This window comes from Ranitomeya variabilis, chromosome 6 (assembly GCF_051348905.1).
Source record: "Ranitomeya variabilis isolate aRanVar5 chromosome 6, aRanVar5.hap1, whole genome shotgun sequence".
NCBI classification, from domain to species: Eukaryota; Metazoa; Chordata; class Amphibia; order Anura; family Dendrobatidae; genus Ranitomeya; species Ranitomeya variabilis.
In genome coordinates this window covers 537,454,473-537,477,405 of record NC_135237.1, presented here as the reverse complement: position 1 = coordinate 537,477,405, position 22,933 = coordinate 537,454,473, and the positions used below count along the sequence as shown (strand labels likewise).

Sequence of the window (22,933 nt, the reverse complement as noted above, 5' to 3'; positions counted from 1 at the left end):
CCCCCCCGTTCCTGATCTATTTTCACTATAAATGACATCACACTTTCCCATCTCACAAGTCCGCTTTCTTGAAGTAACCTTTGACTATACCCTTCGCTTCAAACCACACATCCAAGCGCTTGCCATCTCTTGCCACGTTCAACTCAACAATATTTCCAGAATTTGTTCCTTCTACAACCCTCAACCTACTAAAATGTCACTGTACGTCCCTAGTTCCTGCCATGACTACCGCAATATCCTCCTCCAACTAACACTCTCGCACCTCTCCAGTCCATCGTTCACTCTGCTGCCTAATTAATCCACCTCTCCTCTATCTACTCCTCTGCCTCTCTGCTCTGCCAATCTCTTCACTGGCTTTCTATTCTCCAATGAATCCTATTTTAACTATTAACAATGACTTAGAAGTATGAAGTATCGAGGAGACAGATTATGAACAGACTTGTAACTTATCTCCTGATACCTTCACCCCACAATTAACATCCATGCTCACAAGATCCGCTTCTCTTCTCTGCTCTCCAATCGCCTCAAAGACTTTTGAGCATCTCCCATTCTCTAGAACTCAGTGCCTCAACACGTCCAATTGTTTTACACATTTGGAACTTTCAGACGGAACCTGAAAACTCATCTCTTCTGGAAGGTCTACAGCCTGCAATAATACCACTGCCACCTCAGTACTACCAGAACTGCTGCAATCCCCCAGACCTGCTGTCTCCTTCTACTCCATGTAGATTGTCAGCCCATGACTGCAAGGTCTTCTCCCCCTCTGAACCAGTCGTCCACTGTTAGTTTGTTCAATGTAATTTATACATGTTTGTTTGGTAACCATTTCCACATGTACAGCACCATGTAATCAATGGTGCTCTCCAAGTGTATAATAAAATATGATAATACATTACAACTATGGCTTGCACAAAGCCATGCTGAAACATTAGAATGGAGATTTTAGAAGTAGGATTTCTTTTTGTATTTCTTTTTATTTAAAACGCCTTTTAGACATAATGGATCTCAAAATCACAGACAGTTATGCCTAGAAGTATCTGTCGACCTCGGTACATTCTTTGCACAAATTTGAAACTTTTCAATGTGTCGTCATGTTTTAATATATTGAAAGTTTGAGATAAATCAAGGAGTTCTACAGAGAACATGAAAATATATATATATAAAAAAAAAATCTTCTTGTGGGAGCCCAAGATGGACAAAATGTATGGTGAACATACTTCAGCTAGAAATATTTAGTGGTTGATATCCCATTTTTGTTCTCTTGATTTTGTCCTATGGCTACAGTCAATGTATGAAATAATAAGTTGGTAGACAATTCTGTAAACTGGGCCAAAATAGACATTGCAAAAAAATTAAGGAAATCAACGTGTGAGTATTTAAAGAATTAAGATTCAATACAATGACACATTGCCCTAATTGAGCAATGGTATCTGTATTATAGAAGTCATGAAGAAAAAGGCTCAACCTCTGGTCCTATCACAGGGTGTTGAAAATCAGTTCACAACTACACAACTCCAGAGGAACTGTACGGTTTTCAACCAAAAGGGTGAAGAAATGGTTGAATGACATGAAAAGAGTTGGAAGGGGGATTCGCACACTAAGCCCATAATTCTATAATATGGAGTTCATTTTAATCTTGGCTTTGGAGCTTTTCTGTTTTTTCTACTGGCATAGGTAGTCAACTGCAGACAATTGGTGCCTTATCATAGCCTGATAATTTGGTTGACAGGTCTTTTTAAGGTTCTAATTATATATGTGTTGTTGTGTCTTGGTACCTTTTAAAGGGAACCTGTCACCCCCAAAATCGAAGGTGAGCTAAGCCCACCAGCATCAGCTAGGCTAAGCCCACCAGTACTGCAGTGCGCAGGCGCTGGCCCTCTCTGACCTTTCCCGGCACCTGCGCACTGCAGTACTTGTCTCTGCCCTCAACACGGCAGACAAAGTACGCCGGCGCCGGAGCCGCAGTGTGAATACAAGAAGAGGACGTCATCGTAAGAAGATGGGAGGCCCCGGACCGCGATGCCCATCGGACCAGAACCGGGCTGGGACCGCCCCTGGGTGAGTATAATCTAACCTCTTTGTTATCTTTCAGGAGACATCGGGGGCTTATCTACGGCATTACAGAATGCTGTAGATAAGCCCCTGATGCTGGTGGGCTTAGCTCACCTTTGATTTTTGGGGGTGATAAGTTCCCTTTAATGGTTTATTAAAAGATAAAGTTATTGCACTACCCTTTCTATCTGACAAAGACTGGATCCATTATATGTAATTATTAAGTAATCACACCCTTTCTTTCTTACCGTCAATTCCTTTAAGATATAGTCGTTTATTCAACTCCTCAGCCTTATTCTTCATATGAAAGATAAAATATTAGAAAAAAAGTTATGATTTGACAAAATTGTTCTGCTAAAAAAAACAAACAAAAAAAAGGAAGACAATAAAACACTCTCTCAGGCACCATTGGTAGAAGGCCACTCCAAAAATCAGTGTGTGACCCCCTACAAAGCTTCACACAGGGGTCTTCATATAAGGCAAACCAGAGACACTATTAATCGATGGCTTAAATTCAGACTCCATCATGTGGAGCTTCTCAAGATGTTCCCTCATTGGCAGAGAGCTTCTTCCTTCTCCCCGAGTGTTAATGATGTGTTTGAAGGGGGCTGGCTCGTCTCAAAAGAGTAAGAGAAACTTTAACTCCAACTTAGAAGTTTCTGAGCAACACTGTGTACCACATACAAAAGTAAGAGCAGACATTTGTTGGCCTTTACCTTGTCATCACAAGAACACCCAAGTTCTTCATTTACAGTGGATTGAGAAAGGACTATAGGCACTGGTTTGGAGACTTCATCAGGTGTTGCTGGCTTGTGAGATGCTGCTCGTAAGAGGTGATTTAGACTTCCATGAGTCCCATTGTTGGGGGCAGGTTTCAAACCCAAAAGATCTGATGATACAGAAGGTCATGAAAAAATGGCATATAGGGAAGCACATACAGATAGGACTGAAGTTGGACAGCAAAAATGTGCCCAGAGCTTCACTTCCCTGCCCCTTTTATTTGGCACCCATCCATCAGAAAGGGTTCAACAACCATGGTGAAGACAACATGGAACTTGATTATATGGAAAGTGGGATGAAACTGGAATTTAGAGGTCTGTTGGCCAAACGATGCTTTGGACAATGGTTTGGTCAACTGCCATCTCAGCAGACTCTCCCATACATAGGAGCACCATCTTGGGCAATGCTCCTTTGGGCATCTTGTCTCAGGGAGAACGATGTGATAGGCAGTCCAAAATTTGACATGTGCGATCGACATGAGAATAGATCATTAATATCAGGCTGCCAAGCAATTATAACGATCAGCTGGAGGGACAGCACCATACATGGCACTGCAGCATTGTGCTAACTGATGGCTGGCAGAAGCAGATCACCTTCAGTTATTCGTAACCCATCGTAAACATCCCTTTACCAATAAATGATTGCACAGGGCACAAATATTACTGGGGGTTTTTTTGTGTGTTTTTTTTAAAGTTAACCAAATTTAAAGAATTTCAGTGCAAGAATAAGCCACGGGTATAATATTAAAACTAGAAGAAATGGTGGGACGGTCACTTACCACACATGACGTTGTACAGCTCTATGTTTTCAAATGGTTGAACTTTGGCCTTAAATTTAAATGAAGGTCCGTGGCCAATAAAAACAGTCTGGAAGAAAAAGACATCCAAGAAATGAAAAATTACAATTTTCTTAAAACTGAAAGTTTAGTAAAACAACAAAATGCCCTTCACCTGAAATAAAACCGACCAGATAATTGCCAAAAAATATCAAAACATTCTAGTTTACTAGATGGGCATTCATTGTCTCGTCAGGTTATCAGCTATTGAATCAAAGCTCCCAACGTTGTTCCCTTTTCGGTACCTGCATGCTGATTATCTTGTTGTCATAGCCGTGGTCTCCTTGGAAGCTGCATTTGCCGGACGACTTTCTGTATACATCCACTTGTTTTCTGGGTGAAAGAAAGGACTTAAGGTTAGCGAACGGCAAAAAGAACTGCTACATTTTGGATGTCTGAATGCATTTAATGTTAAAAAGACCCTATCAAAAGTGACCGTCAGTACAGAATGACTGTTCTAAACAAGTACCGGTGCTCAGGGCACCGTTGGAATGGCCAAACATTGAAGTGCACCTTCCCACCTTCTTGTTTTCCATCTATCTCCAAACTCCCCTCTATTCTTTGATTAACAGCTCTGACTTTATAGCGCTAAAGAAGAGAAGATAGATGGAAAACAAGTAGGTAGGAAGGTGCACTGAACTATTTGGTCACACCAAGGGTGCATCATGCATCTGTACCTTGTGAGCCCACAATGACTGTTCAAACGAAGTCCCACCGCTCGGTGCCTCATGGTGGGGCCAATCATACCTTCCCACCTCCTTGTTTTCCTTCTATCTCCACCGCCTCTTCTTTGATTGACAGTTCTGCTTTCATAGAGCTAGAGAAGGACAGAGATAGATGGAAACCAAGCAGGTGACAAGGTGGATATAAATGATCAGTGCTTCGTGGCGGAGCCAATCGTTTATATACACCCGCTCACATACTTGGTTTCCATCGATCTCTGCCGTTCTATTCAGATGGGGTGGGGGGACAAAAGTGGTTCTCAGCAGTCCAACGTTGCCAAAAACAAAAATTACAGATTTTAATTAGGAGTAGAGTAAGTGGGCTCACATCCTCATTCATCTTTGGCATATGATCACTTTCCTAAATAATGTATAGTTTGTAAAGCTGAATTCATGTAGTCTTGGTAGAGTTTCAGTTCCAGATATAAAAAAAAAAAAAAAAATTACATTTTTTTATTCCTCAATTCAGCAATCAATTTGATTATGTAATATTTTTTACTGGAGCAATGACTAACTTTGCGACATGCCACATCCGGTCCACCAGCAGATGAATGTCCTCTATCCTTCTGTTATAGGCATAGTGTAGCCTCTTTGGAAGATGTTGCTTCAGATACGGCTTAAAGTGCTGATCTTTGTTCTTACACTGGAGAATAAAAACAGCAAATTGTTATTTTTTACATTTTTTTTCAAAAGGAACAAAGAATCTACAAAATATGTGTTTTGACTCATCGCTATTTTCAATTCATTTGTTTGTTATCACTAAAATGAAACTATAACGTTTATATCCAGACGATGGACATTTTAAACAGCTAATATTTATTCATTTTTTCTCACAAAGGGCTATTTTCAAATTGAATGTTTTTTCCTATCCATATGAAAGTGGATATCCTGATGAATGTGGAAGCAGACAGCTGGGACCCCCACTGATTCCATGGACAGGGCTCAGAAAAAGCCCTTTGGAATGGTGCGAAATCCATTGTTTTTGGGCTTTATTGCACTATCTCCAGCAGCCTCACAGAAAATGAATACAGGGGTGGTGAACATGGCTGCACCACTGCTCGCATTTCACGGTCTCATTCTTGGGATTGGTCAGAATCCCAGCAGTGGACACCCATTGAATAGCAAGTGATCCTATAGATTTATTCCTTTAAAGAGAATGTGCCACCGGAAAATTAGATTATTATTTTTTTTTAATTTATGGAAATATATTTTTTATATTACATATGTATTTCTAAAAAAAAACAAAATTAGAAATCTTGCAATTTTCACATTAGCCATTGGGGCTATTTTAGACTTTTACGTCTTTTTTTTTTTTTTTTTTTTGTAATACAGAAAACTTTTCAGAAGTCTCAATCATCACAGAAAGGATGGCGATGACAGGTAGCACCTTAACATGCAGTGGATAACACATTATCAACCGATCACAATAGGTGAAGTCTATGATCCCCTTGCTTTAACCCTCCCTTAAAAACGACTTCTGCACATACGTCATTACGTTCCCTGAAAGAAGTTTGAATCCAATATAACCCCAGTAATACAGATCATAATATGAAAAAAAAACAAAACAAAACATAAAAACTGGAATGTAACACTTCATTTTGTGATGTAACGTTCTCTTTAAACTCTGCTCACATAACATGATGTCTAATACTAGACAGATTGAGGCCAAAAAGACACAGTTATCACTTTCATAGAGTGATTGGAGGCCCATGACCTTTCTTAGGTTTTTATCCAACATTCATTGGGGAGAGCAAAACAAGTGCAAAAAAAAAAAAAATCAGAAAACTTTTTTGTTTCTAAAATGAAAACTCAGAGTAGAAAGCTGTTTTACTTGGTACTAGTATTATTAAATGAGAACAAAGTGTGAACTTACGGTAGTCTCAGGGTATGTGCACATGTTGCGGATTTGCTGCGGATCCACAGTGTTTTTTGCGGTGCAGAAACGCTGCAGATCCGCAATTGGTTTACAGTACAATGTAAATCAATGAGAAAAAAACGCTGTGAAGACGGTGCGGAAACGCTGCAGATTTAAAGACGTAGCATGACACTTCTTTTTTGCGGATCTGCAGCGTTTTTGAACCCATTCCATTATAGAAATCCGCAGGGGTAAAAAACGCAGTAAATCCGCACAAAATCCGCACCAAAAACGCTGCGGATCCGCACAAAAAACGTGACAAATCTGCAGCTGCGTTTTCTGCCAAGACATGCAGAATCCGCACCAGAAATTTCTAAGGCTAATCCGCAATGTGTGCACATAGCCTAAATGTAGCGTTCTGAAAAAAAAATCTCCATACACAACAAATGATTCTTACCGTTAAATTTGCAACAATGACTTTTGGATCATCTAAAAAGCAAAATTAAAAAAAGATAGGAGACAATGAGTACATCTTGTATATTACGGCATAAAACAGAACTTTTTGGAATCAAATTGGAACATTGACATAAGAGTACGAGCAAAATGTTGACGTTTGTAAACTGTGGTATAATCCTGAGTTTTTTTCTGAGTGGTCTCCTTAGAAAAATGTTAGGGTCACACACAAGTTGCAATTCTTTAGCCTTCCTGTTTAGCCATAAATCTCTTTAAGAAATATTGGAATGTAGTCACAAAGAGGTGTACCCCATATAGGACGTTTATGGCATATCTACACGATAGAGGCAGGTTCCAGCACCAGGACTTCCATCTATCTCAAAAACAAGGCCCCCACAGTCAGGAATGCCGGTATGCCTCTCTCCAGTCTCTTGTATCTAAGCACTCAACACTGCTGCGCTATGCAGTTGTCATATTGTACAATTTTCGTAGTACGTATAGAATTGAAAAGAGCTGCACGTGCGCAGCAAACCCTCTGTCTCCTACAGCAGAGACCCTTTTCTTATGCTTGATAATGATCTCAGTGGTCAGACCTGCATGCTTCTCTACAATTGTGCCCCAGCAGTCAGGAACAGAGGAGTTACTGTGCATGCACAGCTCTTTCCATTCACTTCTATATAAGCATAAGTTGCGCCATTGTCATACTCAACATTTCCATAGGCGCTACAAAAATTGTGGCGTGCAACAATTGCATAGCGCAGCTGGTTTTAGAGCTTATATAGAAGTGAATGGAGAGAGCCATGCATGCGCAGTAACTTTTCCTTTTCTGACTGCTAAATACTTGTTATTGAGATACATGCAGGTGTGAATGCCAAGATCCCCATCGAGCTGGAGGAGAGGGCCACAGCTCTATTTTTCTGTTTCTATAGGTGCTGCAAAAATTGAGAGTGGCGTAGCCACCCTTCTGTCCATGACAACTGGAACCCTGCTCTTAAGATCAATAGGCGTCTCAGCTCTGAGACTCACATCTATCGTACAATTATGCCATATCCTATTATTGTGCCAAAAAAGTACCAAATAGGACAACCCATTTAAAAGAATTCTCTTTTAATACCAATTTTATCTCTATGTGGAACAGCCTACTGTTACACCAACCACGGCGGTTGTCCTCCTTCCAACTTTCCCTCAGCAAGGATTTGTAGTTTTGCAATCAGGGAAGCCAAATCTGGGTCACGCCCATGAGGAACCAAGAAAGCAACTTAACATTTCTCAATCCCATCCAGTTATTTTTTACCAACTGTTGAGTCTCTATACAATGTTAAGTATTGATCCATGAACTGCTCAAAGCACAGAAGCTTATTTTAACCACTAATGCATCAGTGTCATATGTAAAAAGTTATAGCTTGAAGCACTTTCAATTTTCAATGCATTGAAGGAAGACTTAGAAATGCATTGAAAATGGAGGAGGGACTTACCACTAGTCTCTACTTTTCTAGTACAGACATGACAGTACACTTCTCTCAGGTCACCTTTACTGCCATAGGAACGAGCATTGAATGTGCCTGATATTTTTTTCTTCTTTAAGTTTCCTACAGCTTTAGGACAACACTGACCTGGAAGACGAAGTGCCTGCTTATATACAATGTCCACCTCTCTAGGATCACAAATACTAATCACGGAAAGTATGCGCTGTGGAGAGCGGCCAGGTGTATGAAACCCAAAGCGGCATAGATATGGAGGTGGACCAACCACAACCATGGAACACAAGTCAAGGTCTTCACATTGAATAGTAAGAACCTTTTTTTTTTTTTTAAATAAACATTATGAAACGGTTAAACAAAAGTTTTAAGAAGATCAGTATGTTAAAATGACCTTTCATCCACATTCACAAGAAAAGTAAGCTCTGAATTTTGTTGTTGCTATGACTTGGGTAAAGGAGAAGCCCAATCTAAGCAAGAGCAAAGAATCAAATACACAATGAAGAGGATATTCGAGTAATTATCCTAAATTTTGAGACCTGGAAGATTTGTTGATTTTTTTTATTGCTTTTAAAATTGGGATCATAAATTATTATTATTTTTTTTTTTTAAATTTTCAGACTTTCAAGCGGGTTGCACTTCACTTACGTTTAGGTATATTATTCTTGGTACGCATGCGCCCCAAAGAGCCGGGCAAGAAGACAAAGTCATCCACATTGCTCAGATAGGAGGTGAGAAATTCAGTTCTTTCGCAGTTTGCTTCCTCCATGCCTGGGGGGCAAAATTACAAGAAAAAAAAAATGACCAACAGATAACCTGACAACATTATTGATTAGGGACTCTAATTATTTTGTCCTTGATTTGGGTGAACGATCATCCAACCTAACGATCATAAAAATGCTCAATTTATCCTTTTAGGAACACCATGAACACTAAAGGAAACTATTAAAATGGTTTAATATGTTAAAAAAGGTATAAGTCAACATTGAATGATTTATACATTTGGGGCTTTTGCTCTAAATTTTTATCAAATTGTGCGTCAGTGACGAGGCGATCTCTTCAGATGGGAGCCTGCACTACTCTCCTGGTGCTAGACCTACAAATTTCAATTCATCAGTCCAAAGCTGTTTTTAACCACTTTGAGAATATGGACATTACTGTAGGCCCTGCCCTTGGGTGACCATGTTTGGTAGGGGGCTCAACAAGTGAGATCCCTCCAGTCGTGGCTGATACTAGCAAAAATAAATAGCTGGAATCTGTCCAACAGCTGCAGTAGGAAAAGTGTCTTTTCCGGCAGTTAACCATTTACATGCTGCTGTTATTTTCTGACAGCGATATTTAGATGACATCACAGCCAGTGCACGTGCGCCAGCTCCCAGCAACCCCCCCACCATGACGCAATCATGGATCACTCATTGGTTCAGGTCTACTGAAGGACCCCATCATTGCCATCATAGTGCTCCCCATCTCACTGAAGTAAGGGCCCACAATGCCCTCCCTGTGGGCACGTAATGCAGGCCCTTACTTCAGTGGGATCTGGATCAGGATGGGGAAGCATACACCACAAGGAAGGGAGCAGCATATACAAGGATAGGGGGTACATCCCGATATGGGGTGCATATATCAAGATAGAAATCATATTCCTTTATATATCTGCAGTCTGGTACCCTTGCTCCTGTCTGTGGTTGCTCTCTGTACAAGTTTTTTTTTTTTTTTTTTAAATTAAAACCTCAGTATTAAGTTTAAATTGATAGATATATATTTTATGGCAAAATGCCAACTTGGCAATTTAAACCTTTGTATTGTCATGTGACATCAAGCCCAGAGGTTAGTAATGGAGAGGCATCTATAAGACGCCCCCATTACTAACCCCATAGTCATATTGTATAAAAACACAACCCCCAGAATAAAGTCCTTTAATTGAAAGAATGACAAGATCAGATAAATAAGAAAGATAATAAAAAAAAACAAAAACAATATTCTTCACCTGTCCGCTGACAAGATAATAATCCATTTGACCCACGACGGGTGTAGCTCTACTACATTTAGATGGAAAACTGCAAGGTTGCTTGATGCGACCATACAGCCTGTCATTCAACAGAGACACTGAGAAGCATCTACTACCGCAGCTCAGTGTCTTGCGGTGAACTCCTATGACTTGACCAATGTCATCGCGAGCGTGAGAAACTTCTCACGCTCTCGATGCTGTCAAAAGTTCATTGGCTATGAACTCCCAGGACCTTTCTGATGGCACCGCGAGAGTCAGGTCAGTCAGTCAGGTCATACAAGTTCACCGTGAGACGCTGAGCAGTGGTAGCAGATGGTGCTAAGTGTCTCAGCTGAATGGCAGGCTGTAACGTCACATCATTCAACAATGCAGCCTGCCATCTAGATGTAGCAAGGCTATACCCATCACGGGACAATCTGATTATTATCATTTTCTTGATGGACAGGTGAGGAATATGGTTGTTTATTATTTTAATTCTCTTACAGGAGACATTGGCTTCACTGGAATGGGTGTTGCAGTAAGTATGATTTAATTAAGATTTATTAAATTATTGAATGACTGTCATTATTTCAATTAAAAGGACTTTATTTTGTGTGTGTATGTCTTTATACAATATGACTATGGGGTCAGTAATGGGGGTGTCTTATAGACGCATCTCCATTACTAACCTCTGGGCTTGATGTCACCTGACAATACAGAGGAGACATCAACCCTCCCAACTATCACCCCTCTTGCCACCTTTTCTGGAGCAGCTGAGAGCTGATGTTTTTAGCCTGGTGGCCAAGATCCATGACTATTAATATCAGCCTGCAGCTGTCTACCTAGCCTTAGTTGGTTATTAATTATAGGGGGACCCTACGCCTTTTTTGGGGAATCCCCCATTTTAATAGCAATTAAAGGCTAAGCATAGGGCTGTGAGCTGATATTAATAGACTGGGAAGCTCCATAGGCATTGCCACCTTCCCATGCTATAAACATCTGCCCCCAGTCATTGGCTTTGCCTCTGCTGGTTTGGAAGATTATGTGGGAGCCTAAGCCATTTTTTTCTCAAAAATAATCATGAATTAATTAAATACTTGTACAGTAATGTGCACACGCACTGTACTAATTGTATATGTCACTGACATCTTTATATCTATCTATTCTATACACATTTAGTGTATGTATTCTATCTATTCTATTCTGTCAGGTCCCGCTGTGATTTTACTGTATGTGGATGCAGATTTGCTGGCTTTTCAAAGGACATGGGTGTGTAGAAATCAGATGGCACTCGCATGGTCCCTATGCCATGCAATTTTTTGCCTTGCATCCATTGACTTGCATTGGTGAGTTTCATCTGAGATACACTGCAAATTGCAGCATGCTGCAATTTTTTTTCTCAGTACGATTTCAGCTGAGAAGAAAAATCGCAGATGAGATGTAACCCATTGAATAACCTTGATCAGAGTGCAATCCGATTTTGTATCGGATTGCATTCATGTGTTTTTCTCGAAAATGAGTATGAGCTCTAAAGGAGTCAACCTCTTCCCTTTTTATCTGGTTTCAGGTGTGATTTTCATATTGCTCACACCTGTTACTTTCCACAGCTGAGTTTAAACAAGCATCATATGCTTGAAACAAAGTTGCTTACCCACAAATTTGGAGAGGTGACAAAAATTATGCCCAACTTGCCCTTTTTTCTCTTTTTTTGTGTTGTTCCAAGACGCACAAAAGAAATAAACATGTATAATAAAACATGTGTAATTGCAATAATTTTCTGGAAGAAACACTTTCTTTTCTGGAACAATTTCAAGCGTGACAACACTTTTGGTCATGACTGTGTGTATATATTATAATGATTTTCTTTTTCTTGAAACTGTGTTTACCAATTCTGGTCAATTTTTATATTTTGTTAGATTTTTATGGACATGACCACAAATGTGTATTGTTTTAATTTATTTATTTTTAATTGGGGAAACGCTGGGTTGATTTTAATTTTTTTTTATATATTTGTTATATATTAAATTTCAAATCAGCCCAGCTTTTCCCCCATTAAAAAAACACACATATTTGGTATGATGTCCATAAACATCTGATCAAAATATAAAAAAAAATTGACCCGAACTGGTAAATACAGTAAGGCCATGTTCACACATTGTGTTTTTTTTCAGGAAGGGGGGGTAGGTTAACTGGTGTTTGTAGTCGGGAGGGCAATATCCATGGCCCCTTCCTAGGCTATTAATATCAGCCCGCAGCTGTCTGCATAGCCTTTGCTGGATATTAATTATAGGGGACCCCCACATCATTTTTGGGGGGCTCCCCTATTTTAATAGCCAGTAAAAGCCAATTATACAGCTGTGAGCTGATATTAATAGCCTGGGAAGCTCCATCGGTATTATCCCCTTCCCAGGCTATAACCATCAGGCCCCAGTCACTGGCTTTCCCTCTCCGGTTTGGAAAATTGCCCGGGAGCTCACACCATTTATAATTTTTAAATTAAACAGATATTGCTTTTAAGGCCGGGGTCATACTTGCGAGAAACTTGCACGAGTCTTGCACCTTAATACCCGGGGCAGTGCCAGGTATTGAGGTGCGATACTCGTGCGAGTTTCTCACAAGTGTGACCCCGGCCTAGCGCAGATGTGTGTGTGTGTGTGTGTCTTTTTTTAACTCTATGTACCATTTTATTATAATAATAATCATAATAATAACCTTTATTTATATAGCGCCAACATATTCCGCAGCGCTTTACAGTTTCAAACACAACAGTCATAGGTAACAATGTTAACAATACAATAAAGCAAAATAAGACGACCCTGCTCGTGAGAGCTTACAATCTACAATGAGGTGGGGGAGATACAAAGTACAGGTGTTTATTTACAATGATGCATTTACAATGATGGTCCAGCCATCTTCAGGGGGTGGGGGGTGGATGGAGAAAGTGAATGGGCTACACACACACAAACATAAAATGACTTTGATTAGGGAACATGATAGGCCGCACTGAACAAATGTGTTTTGAGCGAGTGCCTAAAACTATGCAAGTTGTGGATGGTCCCAATATCTTGGGGTAGAGCATTCCAGAGGATTGGCGCAGCACGGGAGTAGTCTTGGAGTCGGGAGTGGGAGGTACGGATTACTGCAGAGGTTAGTCGAAAGTCATTTGCAGAGCGCAGCGGTCAGCTAGGCCGATAGACAGAAATGAAGGAGGAGATGTATGGGGGTGCGGCACTGTGCAGAGCTTTGTGGGTGAGAACAAGTGCTTTGAATTGTATCCTGTAATGAATGGGCAGCCAGTGTAATGACTGGCAAAGAGCGGATACATCTGAGTAACGATTAGCTAGATAGACGACCCTGGCTGCTGCATTAAGGATAGACTGGAGAGGGGAAAGTCGAGTGAGGGGCAGGCCAATTAATAGAGCATTACAGTAGTCCAGGCGGGAGTGGATCAGGGCAACAGTGAGGGTTTTTGTTGTCTCCATGGTGAGAAAAGGGCGGATTCTAGAGATGTTCTTTACGTGTAAGCGCCAAGAGTGGGCAAGAGATTGTATGTGGGAGGTGAGGGAGAGATCGGAGTCAAACATAACACCCAGACAGCGTGCCTGCTGCCGGGGTGTTATTATGGTGCCACCCATGGAGAGGGAAATGTCAGATTTAGGGAGGTTAGTAGAAGGCGGGAGCAGAAGAAGTTCAGTTTTAGAGAGGTTGAGTTTCAGATAGAGAGCGGACATGATGTTGGAGACCTGCAGACAGACAGTCAGTGGCGTTCTGTAGTACAGCGGGGGTAAGGTCAGGGGCTGACGTGTATAGTTGTGTGTCATCAGCATAATTATTATGTGTATTACTAAACATCGGGCTTGGTATTATCTATCTATAGATATATCTATTTATATCTATTATCTATCTACAGATTATCTATCTCTGCATGTAAACATTATTCTTCAATGGAGTATGTAAAAGAAGAAGTTGGACATGGAAATGACATCACAATTTTTTTTTGTTAAATAATATATCTTTATTTAGCTTACAAAAACGCAGACAAATCAGCATGAAAAAAAAAATGCATGAAAATCTGCATCAAAACCTCGCAGATTTTCAACTGCGTTTTCGGCCAAGAGAGGAAGAATCCGCGCAGAAAATTCCACAGGCAAATCTGCAACGTGTGCACATACCCTAAGAGATCCATATGGTTTTATGATTCTGATTTTGTTCTAACTGTCTTCCAGGCTCCAAGAACCAACTTCCTTTTGTCCATCCCCGGTATAGGGACATCATGTCCTTTATCTATGCTCACAAGTATTATATGGTTAATACAGAATTGGTCCTAACATTTAGAAAAAAAAATTTTTCGACCCCGATTAAAAAGGTCCTGCTGATCCTTGATTTCAACACACCAGCTGTGATAAGACAGCACACTTTGTTCTAGTTTACGATGACCTAAAAGTAAAATTATTGACTTCCAGCTGCCGGGTTCGTAGTTGAATAATCTTTCTGAATTATTCCAAAGCTAAAAGTCTTTTTAATTAAAACATCAAAATGTACTCAGAGTTGAGCCATGATGGATGTGGAATTTCTGAGCTTTTTATCGCCACGGCTGAAGCAATCGAGACACTGCTGGATGCCAGAGATCTTTACCCTAACGTAGGTCTAGAGCGTTATCAGCCAAGCCAAGAAACTTTGACATTATCAAACCTGAGATTTTGTAAAAACAAGTGCACAATCCATGCCTCTGCCTAATCCACTCTGTCTCCCGAAGTAGAGCATATTGCCACAAGAAACAAAGCAAGTGCAAACTCATTCTACTCGGAAAACTAAAACAAGAGCAATTCCAACTTGTGCTAAAAAAAAAAAAAAAAAAAAATCATCAAGTCCCCCCCCCACCAAAAAAAAAAAAATGGGGCCATTATTAAAAATTGTATTTTTTCCTCCTCTTCTTCCAGAGAACATTACTTTTTTATTAATCTAATTCTATCATTGTTATTTAGGAGGGGGTTAGATTTTACAACATTCATTGTGCAGCAAAAATGATCTGGCATCATGAGTTTTCAGGTAAGCACAATTACAGAAATATTTTAGCGGCTTATAATAAAATTCTGAAGTTTAGAAAAAAAATAAAAAAATTGCTTTGTGCCACCATTTTCCTAGAACTAAAACTTTATTTTTCAATTTTTTGTGCTTGCCAACATGTTTTTATTAGTGGAATATAAAACATTTGAATCACTTTTTATTGACTCTTATTCAGAGAACTACTGAAACAACAACAACAAAAAGGCAATTCTGACCTTTCAATATTTTTTTCTCTTTAAGGGGGTTTATCTCACAAGTTAAATATTTTCATATTTTGATAGATTGGACTGCAGCGATACCAAATATTTGTAGGGGAAGGAAATTTAAAAAATGTTATATAATTTTTCTTTCAGAATTTTCTAAAAAAAAAAATAATTAACTTTTCATGGGGGCAAGGAGGGCGTAGGATCCTGGAATCTGCAAATCACATACTATATACTGCAATGTTTTAAATATTGGGCGTTATGAGATATTGTGATCTTTATGATCTACTGCAATCTGTGGCTGAGCTTCACAGGAGTGTCAAGATGGCAGTGAAGGAGACCTTCAGCAGGCCCATGGCTGGCATGATTAAGTTATGGAGACAATTGGTGCCTCAACGGACGACCCAGCTGAATATATAGGCATTTAAGTGGTTAAACAGGAGCAATCTACAGTCACTTCTGTTAGAGGCAGCTGCTGGATGTATAACACACCGGCCCCAGTTCTACGGCCCAATTTATGAGGGAGATATATGTATATACACGCACAAGTCATGGATTGGAAAGGAGCAGGGGACAACAAACCCATTTCAATTGGTATGTACTTGACATTTCTACAGCACCAGTTTGCAAAAAAAATAAGCCTTTCTGAAAAATCACACAATAGCGCCCCCTACAATAAGCTTGAGTCCTATATAGGATATGGAACCATAAAGCTTGTTGTCTGCATGTGTGCCCTGTCCACATGGCAAAAAGAAATCCAAAAGAAGTAAACTTACCATGATCTCCTACAAAGATAATGTTGACGCACCTATGCAGCTTCATTTGTTTCAAGCCGTCCATTAACATGCCGACTACTCCATCAATGTCCTTTAATTGGTTTGTCAGCTACAGGAAAAAAAAAACATTGTCAACATTCAACACATGAGCCACAGATGTTACTTTTAACATTTCAATATTTGGGTTTGATATAGTGGATTACTAGCGAATCGGTTCATGAAAAGTGAGCGTGCAATGAACCTCAACGACAAGAAACATCCTTGCCCCCGAGTGGTCTCTCGGACTTCTTGCCCCACTGGTCGACTCCACTATGAGATAGACCTGATGCATGCCTTTTTGCGGGTCGGTAGTTTGGGTGTGGTGCTTGCATTTCACTTCTGTCGAATTCTTTCTTCATTTGTTAATGGTGTACGGATACAGCTTGGTGGAGCGTGTTTTCATTGTCAACACTTATTGGAATACTGATTCCTTAAAGAGGTGCCAACGTGAGTTTCTGAAGAGGTTTGGAGGTCGAAATCCACCACCCAAACCATATATTCGGTCATTGGTGAATAAGCTGGAACATACAGGAACAACATGATGGAGGACGTAGTCAGAAAATATCTGAAGAAGCAATTCAAGATGTGAAACAGCAACTTCTGGCATATCCAAGTAAATCATTGAACAGGTCTTCCCAGAAGACTGGCATGTCATATTCGACAAGTCAATGAGCGGCCAAGAAATATCGTGTTCGCCCATACAGAGTTCACTGTCATTCAGGAATTCATTATTGCCGGATTTTTTTTCCTTTGGGGCCATTTGAAAGGTTGGGTGTACAGTAACAAGCAACGAATATTACAGACACTCCGAGAGAACATACAATGAGAAATTCAGGCTATGACCCCAGACATCCCGAAGGATAATATCTACAATATGGAATGGCATGTGCAGGCATACTTGATGCAAACAGTGGACATTTTCAACACTGGCTTTAAAACATCAGTTTCTCATGAACCAAGCCCAAATTTCAGTACTATAGATAGTCTCTTTTAGAAGCTACAGCAATTTTTCTGGGTAAAGTAGTGAGTGAATCATCCTATACTTTTCACTTGCACCAAGCACTTAAGGGAAAACTTATGACCGACCTCAATTTTCTGTATCCAGATCCACAGCTACCAATATATTTTATTTAGAAGATTTGCACTTGCCCCCCCCATTTACTAAATCCCATTTCCATGTGTATAGAGTATAGTTAAAAGTGATAACATATTGATATCATGATAAGGTCATTAGATCAAACAATAATCTTGTTCAAATCCTACAAAGAACAAGGAGTCAACCTCTCAGAAGTACATATATTGATATAATGTGAAGTGAGACTCTCCAGAGAGACTTAAATATTGTACAAAACATGTCTTTATTGTATAAACTCACTCACAGAAATATATAAGGGCGTATAGACTAAATACAAAATACAAGACAAGATAAAATGGGGGGGGGGACAGACCAATAAGCGTCACAAACGGTCAAGGGACCTCCACTTAAATGTTAGCAGCAAAAGAGCACACAAATAATAATAATGACCCAGAGCAGAGCAAGTGCAAGTGCAGTTCTCCATAGAAAGAAAACCATCATTCCAGCAAGTGCGAAAGCCCAAAAAGAAAAGAAACATACTGCTCATCCGGTCTAAGAAGTGATCTAATGCTTACCCATGTGGGGAGGAGGAGACCTGGCAGGGAGTGAACACACAAGCCCCGACGCGCGTTTTGCGTAATTGGCTTCCTCGGGGGGCTGCGTAAATCTTGTTCAAACCTACGTCAATGCACTCAATCAGTTGCAAATTGACCATATGCAGTGATGTGTATCAGTCCTAAATCTTTTTGACATAGGAACTTAGAAGGCTGCCAATTAATGCATGAAGTGACATGCGGCCAATCCACAACGATGTGGCAATTAAAACAATTTTTCATTGCAGAAATTTTATGAACTACACAACCTTTGAGAATATACACATCTAGGGTATGTAACATTGACCTGAGGAGGGTTGTGCGTATGGTCCAATGATGGTTAATGTCAATTACTAAGGGAATATTGTATGACTAATGGCCATTTGCAACCAGTTTTAGTCAAATGTAATAGACTCAGTACATACCTCACTGCTGAAGGGTCCATATCGATGTCCTGCTTGATCGGGTTGCTCCAAATATATTGCATACACATACGGTCTAAAAAGTAACAGAAAGGTTATGAATCACTGCATTTACATTGCTACAGTCAGTATAGCCATATATTCTGCTCCTCCTCTGCCATGGCTTATCTGGATCCACAGCTGAGCCATGCATTTACCCCTTCGGGGATGACATGTTGACACATTATTGCTGAAGCCTGTGACTGGCTGCAGTAGTCACTTGTCTGGAGTGCTTCAATAAACCAAGACCAGTTGGTGAACCATGGGTATAAAACAAGACCAATGGTGGTGGGGGGGGGGTAGGGTGAGGACAGTAGAGGCTTCACTATGGGGTGTCATCAGGCTTGGACTGGCTTACAAGAGAACAGGAGAATCCTCCAGTGGGCCCCTGTTCAAGAATGGGCCACCACCCTCCTATATGAACAGTCCTTGGCGATATACACTTAATCACCATGTACAGATAAAAGCAGCATCTTATTCATTTAAAAATCTATCCAGTTCATTGTTATGTACATTTGTGATTGAGGATAATGTCACATTTGCACATAGCTGAAAAGTGGAGCCCTGGAGTTGGATACTGGTGGGCTCTTGGCACCCCAGTTTGACACTGGGTGTGATAAAACCAAGCTGGTGGACCACAGAAACTTTGCCACAGGGTATCATAAACTACACCAGCATGGGGACAGAGGAAGCCTTGCCGTTGGGTGTAACAAAAACCAGCTGGGAGACCCTAGAAGATTTCTCATGGGATAAAATGACCCAGGTGGTGAGTATACAGATTTCTATGCAAGAACTAATTATACACATTTCCATATTTTGCTACAGAACTGCAGGAAATCTGAGCTTGGAAAAAACAATATATGCGTAAATAAGCAGACTGTCTAAAAATTCCTAACGAATACACAACTCCCTGATGAAGCAACATGGCGAAACTGTGCTATGAAGTGTTTATGAGGAGCAGCAGGCCATACCATGCAATCTGATTACTATATACCATTCTCCCTAGATATTCTTGTATTCATCTACTTCATATTGTATTATGTCAGCCTGAATTCCACTATAACTCTGGCTAATTCTTTATGGTGATATTTGTACGTTTTACCATATTATCTAATTATTGTTCAGTCAGACATAATGTATGAGCTTTGGTATAACTTATCTTTGAATTACTAGTTAATTAATTCTGACTGCTTTTAAATTATTATTCGCGGTAATCATAAATAATTGCACAGCTCTTTCCTATATACCCCTATGTGGGTTTATAATATTGTCCTTGTGTATTTATGTCTATTTATATTGTGCAACCGCATTGCATTATTATTGTATCTCTTTTTTGGGGATGGGTTGGGGCACCTATGACATATTTTAGGTTTATACATGGTGTGTTAAGAGTGTGTTCACTGTAATGAAAAAGAACAGCTATGCCATGACCTACCTTTCAGTTTCTGGTAGATGCAACCACTGTAGAACAGTCATTACTCTACGTTGTTGGGTGATCGCTCTAGAAAAGAATGAAACCAGAGTGCTAACTGGTAAAAGGAAGCAAGTAGAATAGAACTGATACAGATTTATCAAAATAAGTGTAAAAAAAAAAAAAAAAAGTGGAATAGTTGCCCTTAGTAGCCCACGTAATCCCTTCCATCACTTTTACGTAGAAGCCCTTGATAAATAAATGCAATAATCTGAATTGTTTTGTATAAGTAACTGAACTATTTTTCTCTTGCAGAATTTCTCAAATCTATGGGAACTACTCTAGTTAAAGAGAACCTGTCAAGTCACAAAATGCTATTAACCTAAAGATATGAGGATAGTCTGCAGGTTAATTGAATTCCAAAACTGGGTGGCAGGCACACTGCGAGCCCTACTGTCAGGAGGGAATTAACTTTTTTCCTCCAAGGAGCCGCCGGCTTTCAGTCACAGAATCACGTATTCAATCACCGGCTGTAACCACGCACCAGATCTGATGGACAGCCGGCTCAGCGGTGCATCAGTACAGAGCGGGCTGTCAGTCAGTGCCAGTGTGTGGTTACAGTGATTGTGAAGCCATAACTGAAGCCACACCTCTGTGACTGAAAGCCGGAGGCTGTCTGCAGGCATAAAGTAATCTTCTCCCAGCAGGTGGGCTTTCAACGCAGCAACCAGACTGCTTTAGAATGCTATTCACCAGCAGATTAACCCCATATCTATAAGTTAATAGTGTTCTTTTACATGACTGGTTCCCTTTAAGGCCAGTTTCACATATCCATCAATCCCAGTCCGAGTACGGACCGTGCTGTCCAGAATGGATGCAGGTATCCTGATCCAAGTTCAACAGACTCATATATATATTATACCTATTATGCTATAGCATTCGGGTGAGGAGACCCAAGGCTAGGCCAGATATTGCGGTCCATATGCTGATCAATAACGTCAGTTGTATGAAACTGGGGCAAAGCCAATTTCAGATGACTGTAATATGGTCTAGCTTTAGAATCAATATGGTTAACGTTAACAGCACTCAAATATGTGCTTTAAAGCGGTCACATGAGCTTATAGGAACCTGTAATCTGGAGAAGACTCTGATTTCTATGGCAGAGTTTTGTAGGCATGCTCGGTGACCTGTGCAAAGGTCACTGCGCAGGGAGGGAGGGAAATGTAACATGGAGGAGCCAGGGTTATCTACACATAGGCATCCTCCATCATTGTAAACCGGTCTTTAATGGTAATGAGATGAAGGTTTGGCTTATTCTGATGCTTAAAGAATAGCTATTTTTTAATTTTTCACAAATTAATAACACACATGGAAACAAGAAACATTGAAATACGTCTTAATAGGGAATTCAGTTTTTCTTCTCCTGGATTGCTCATTTATTCTAAGTGTTCTGAATTCACTGGGGAAAATCTGTAGTCACTGAAGACAGATGTTACATTACAGAGATCAGACAGTTGGTGCTCATAAAATGCTATGGAGAACTGTCGGTTCAGGAGAACTTGCAGCAGAATGTCTGTGTCCACCCTCTCGATAGAATTTTTAATAGAAAGACCGTCATCGCTTATTCTCAAGAAACTATAGGAGAGATAAGCGCAAATAGGGCGTTATCCGAGAAATAGTTAGTTTAGCACACTCAGATTAAGCTCACCAGTTCAATCTGACGCATATAATGTAGAAAATCAGCTGTACGGGTCAGCAAGTGACCATCAGACTGTAGAAGGAGTTGGTGGACAAAGATACTTTTTTCTGAAGAAGTGATATACTTAGAAACGCGTTGAAATAAACCACCACTTTACTGGACCATACTGGGATATATGCAGGGGCGGATTATCAGAGGGTCAATCTGGGCGGTAGCCCAGGGCCCAGTGGTGTGGGGGGGCCCTGGGCTACTACCGCACAGATTGCCCACCGGCCGCCGTCATCATTCAGGCCCCCTGACTACTGTACTGGCGTCTGGCGTATGTATATATGATGATCATATCATATGTGCCCCACACTGCCCAGACCCGGCCGGTGGGCAGAGAGAGGGGGCCCGCATCGGGCCCCGTCTCATCTGGTCACCGGGCCCCTACCGTGCGGCACTGCGGCGGTTTCCTATTGACGTGTGGGCGCGGGCCCGCACGTCAACAGTTAACAACAACAACAGCCGCCAGCCAATTGGAGGCTGGCAGCTGAAGTCTGCCACAAGCGCAGTGCACACATTGCCGGCGTCTGTCAGCGTCTGTGTACGCTGCTGAAGGGAGCTCACCGCCTGGAGCGCTGGTCAGGTGAGGAGAACTCGGTTTTTGTTTTTTTGTTGGTTTTTTTGCTAACCTAAGTAACGGCATTACGGCAATATGCTGGACAGTCAGTGACACACTGGGTCTGGGGCAGATGATTGCTATTTGCTGGACACACTGGGGCAATGCTGGAGACTGGAGAGTGAGACACTGGGTGCAATGCTGGACACACTGGGGGCAATGCTGGACACACTGGGGGCAATGCTGGAGACACTGGGGGCAATGCTGGAGACACTGGGGCTGGGGCAATGCTGGAGACACTGGGGGCAGTGCTGGAGACACTGGGGGCAATGCTGGAGACACTGGGGGCAATGCTGGAGACACTGGGGGCAATGCTGGGGACACTGGGGGCAATGCTGGGGACACTGGGGGCAATGCTGGAGACACTGGGGGCAATGCTGGAGACACTGGGGGCAATGCTGGAGACACTGGGGGCAATGCTGGAGACACTGGGGGCAATGCTGGAGACACTGGGGGCAATGCTGGAGACACTGGGGGCAATGCTGGAGACACTGGGGGCAATGCTGGAGACACTGGGGGCAATGCTGGAGACACTGGGGGCAATGCTGGAGACACTGGGGGCAATGCTGGAGACACTGGGGGCAATGCTGGAGACACTGGGGGCAATGCTGGAGACACTGGGGCAGATTGCTGGACACTGGTGGTAATATGCTGGACACACTGGGGGTAATATGCTGGACACACTGGTGCAGATTGCTGGACACACTGGGGGCAGGACTGGAGGCATGGGCAGAATGTAGACACGGGGCATGATTGGAGACACGGGGCAGAATGAAAGACATGGGG

The 22,933-nt window shown here is 41.2% G+C and overlaps 1 protein-coding gene across 13 annotated transcripts in view; it reads right to left on the bottom strand.

Annotated features, from left to right (window-relative positions):
• Positions 1 to 22,933, bottom strand: part of ENPP2 (ectonucleotide pyrophosphatase/phosphodiesterase 2) — a 203,074-nt gene that overhangs the window by 43,466 nt on the left and 136,675 nt on the right. For all 13 annotated transcript variants that reach the window (XM_077271135.1, XM_077271139.1, XM_077271141.1 and 10 more), the window contains exons 10-19: positions 19,812 to 19,877; positions 18,341 to 18,413; positions 16,209 to 16,317; positions 8,824 to 8,946; positions 6,702 to 6,733; positions 4,905 to 5,032; positions 3,913 to 4,000; positions 3,611 to 3,698; positions 2,769 to 2,941; positions 2,301 to 2,349 (exon numbers count right to left, since the gene is read on the bottom strand). In XM_077271135.1, the coding sequence (XP_077127250.1) occupies positions 2,301 to 2,349; positions 2,769 to 2,941; positions 3,611 to 3,698; positions 3,913 to 4,000; positions 4,905 to 5,032; positions 6,702 to 6,733; positions 8,824 to 8,946; positions 16,209 to 16,317; positions 18,341 to 18,413; positions 19,812 to 19,877 (929 nt within the window). The remainder of the gene's footprint in view (positions 1 to 2,300; positions 2,350 to 2,768; positions 2,942 to 3,610; positions 3,699 to 3,912; positions 4,001 to 4,904; positions 5,033 to 6,701; positions 6,734 to 8,823; positions 8,947 to 16,208; positions 16,318 to 18,340; positions 18,414 to 19,811; positions 19,878 to 22,933) is intronic.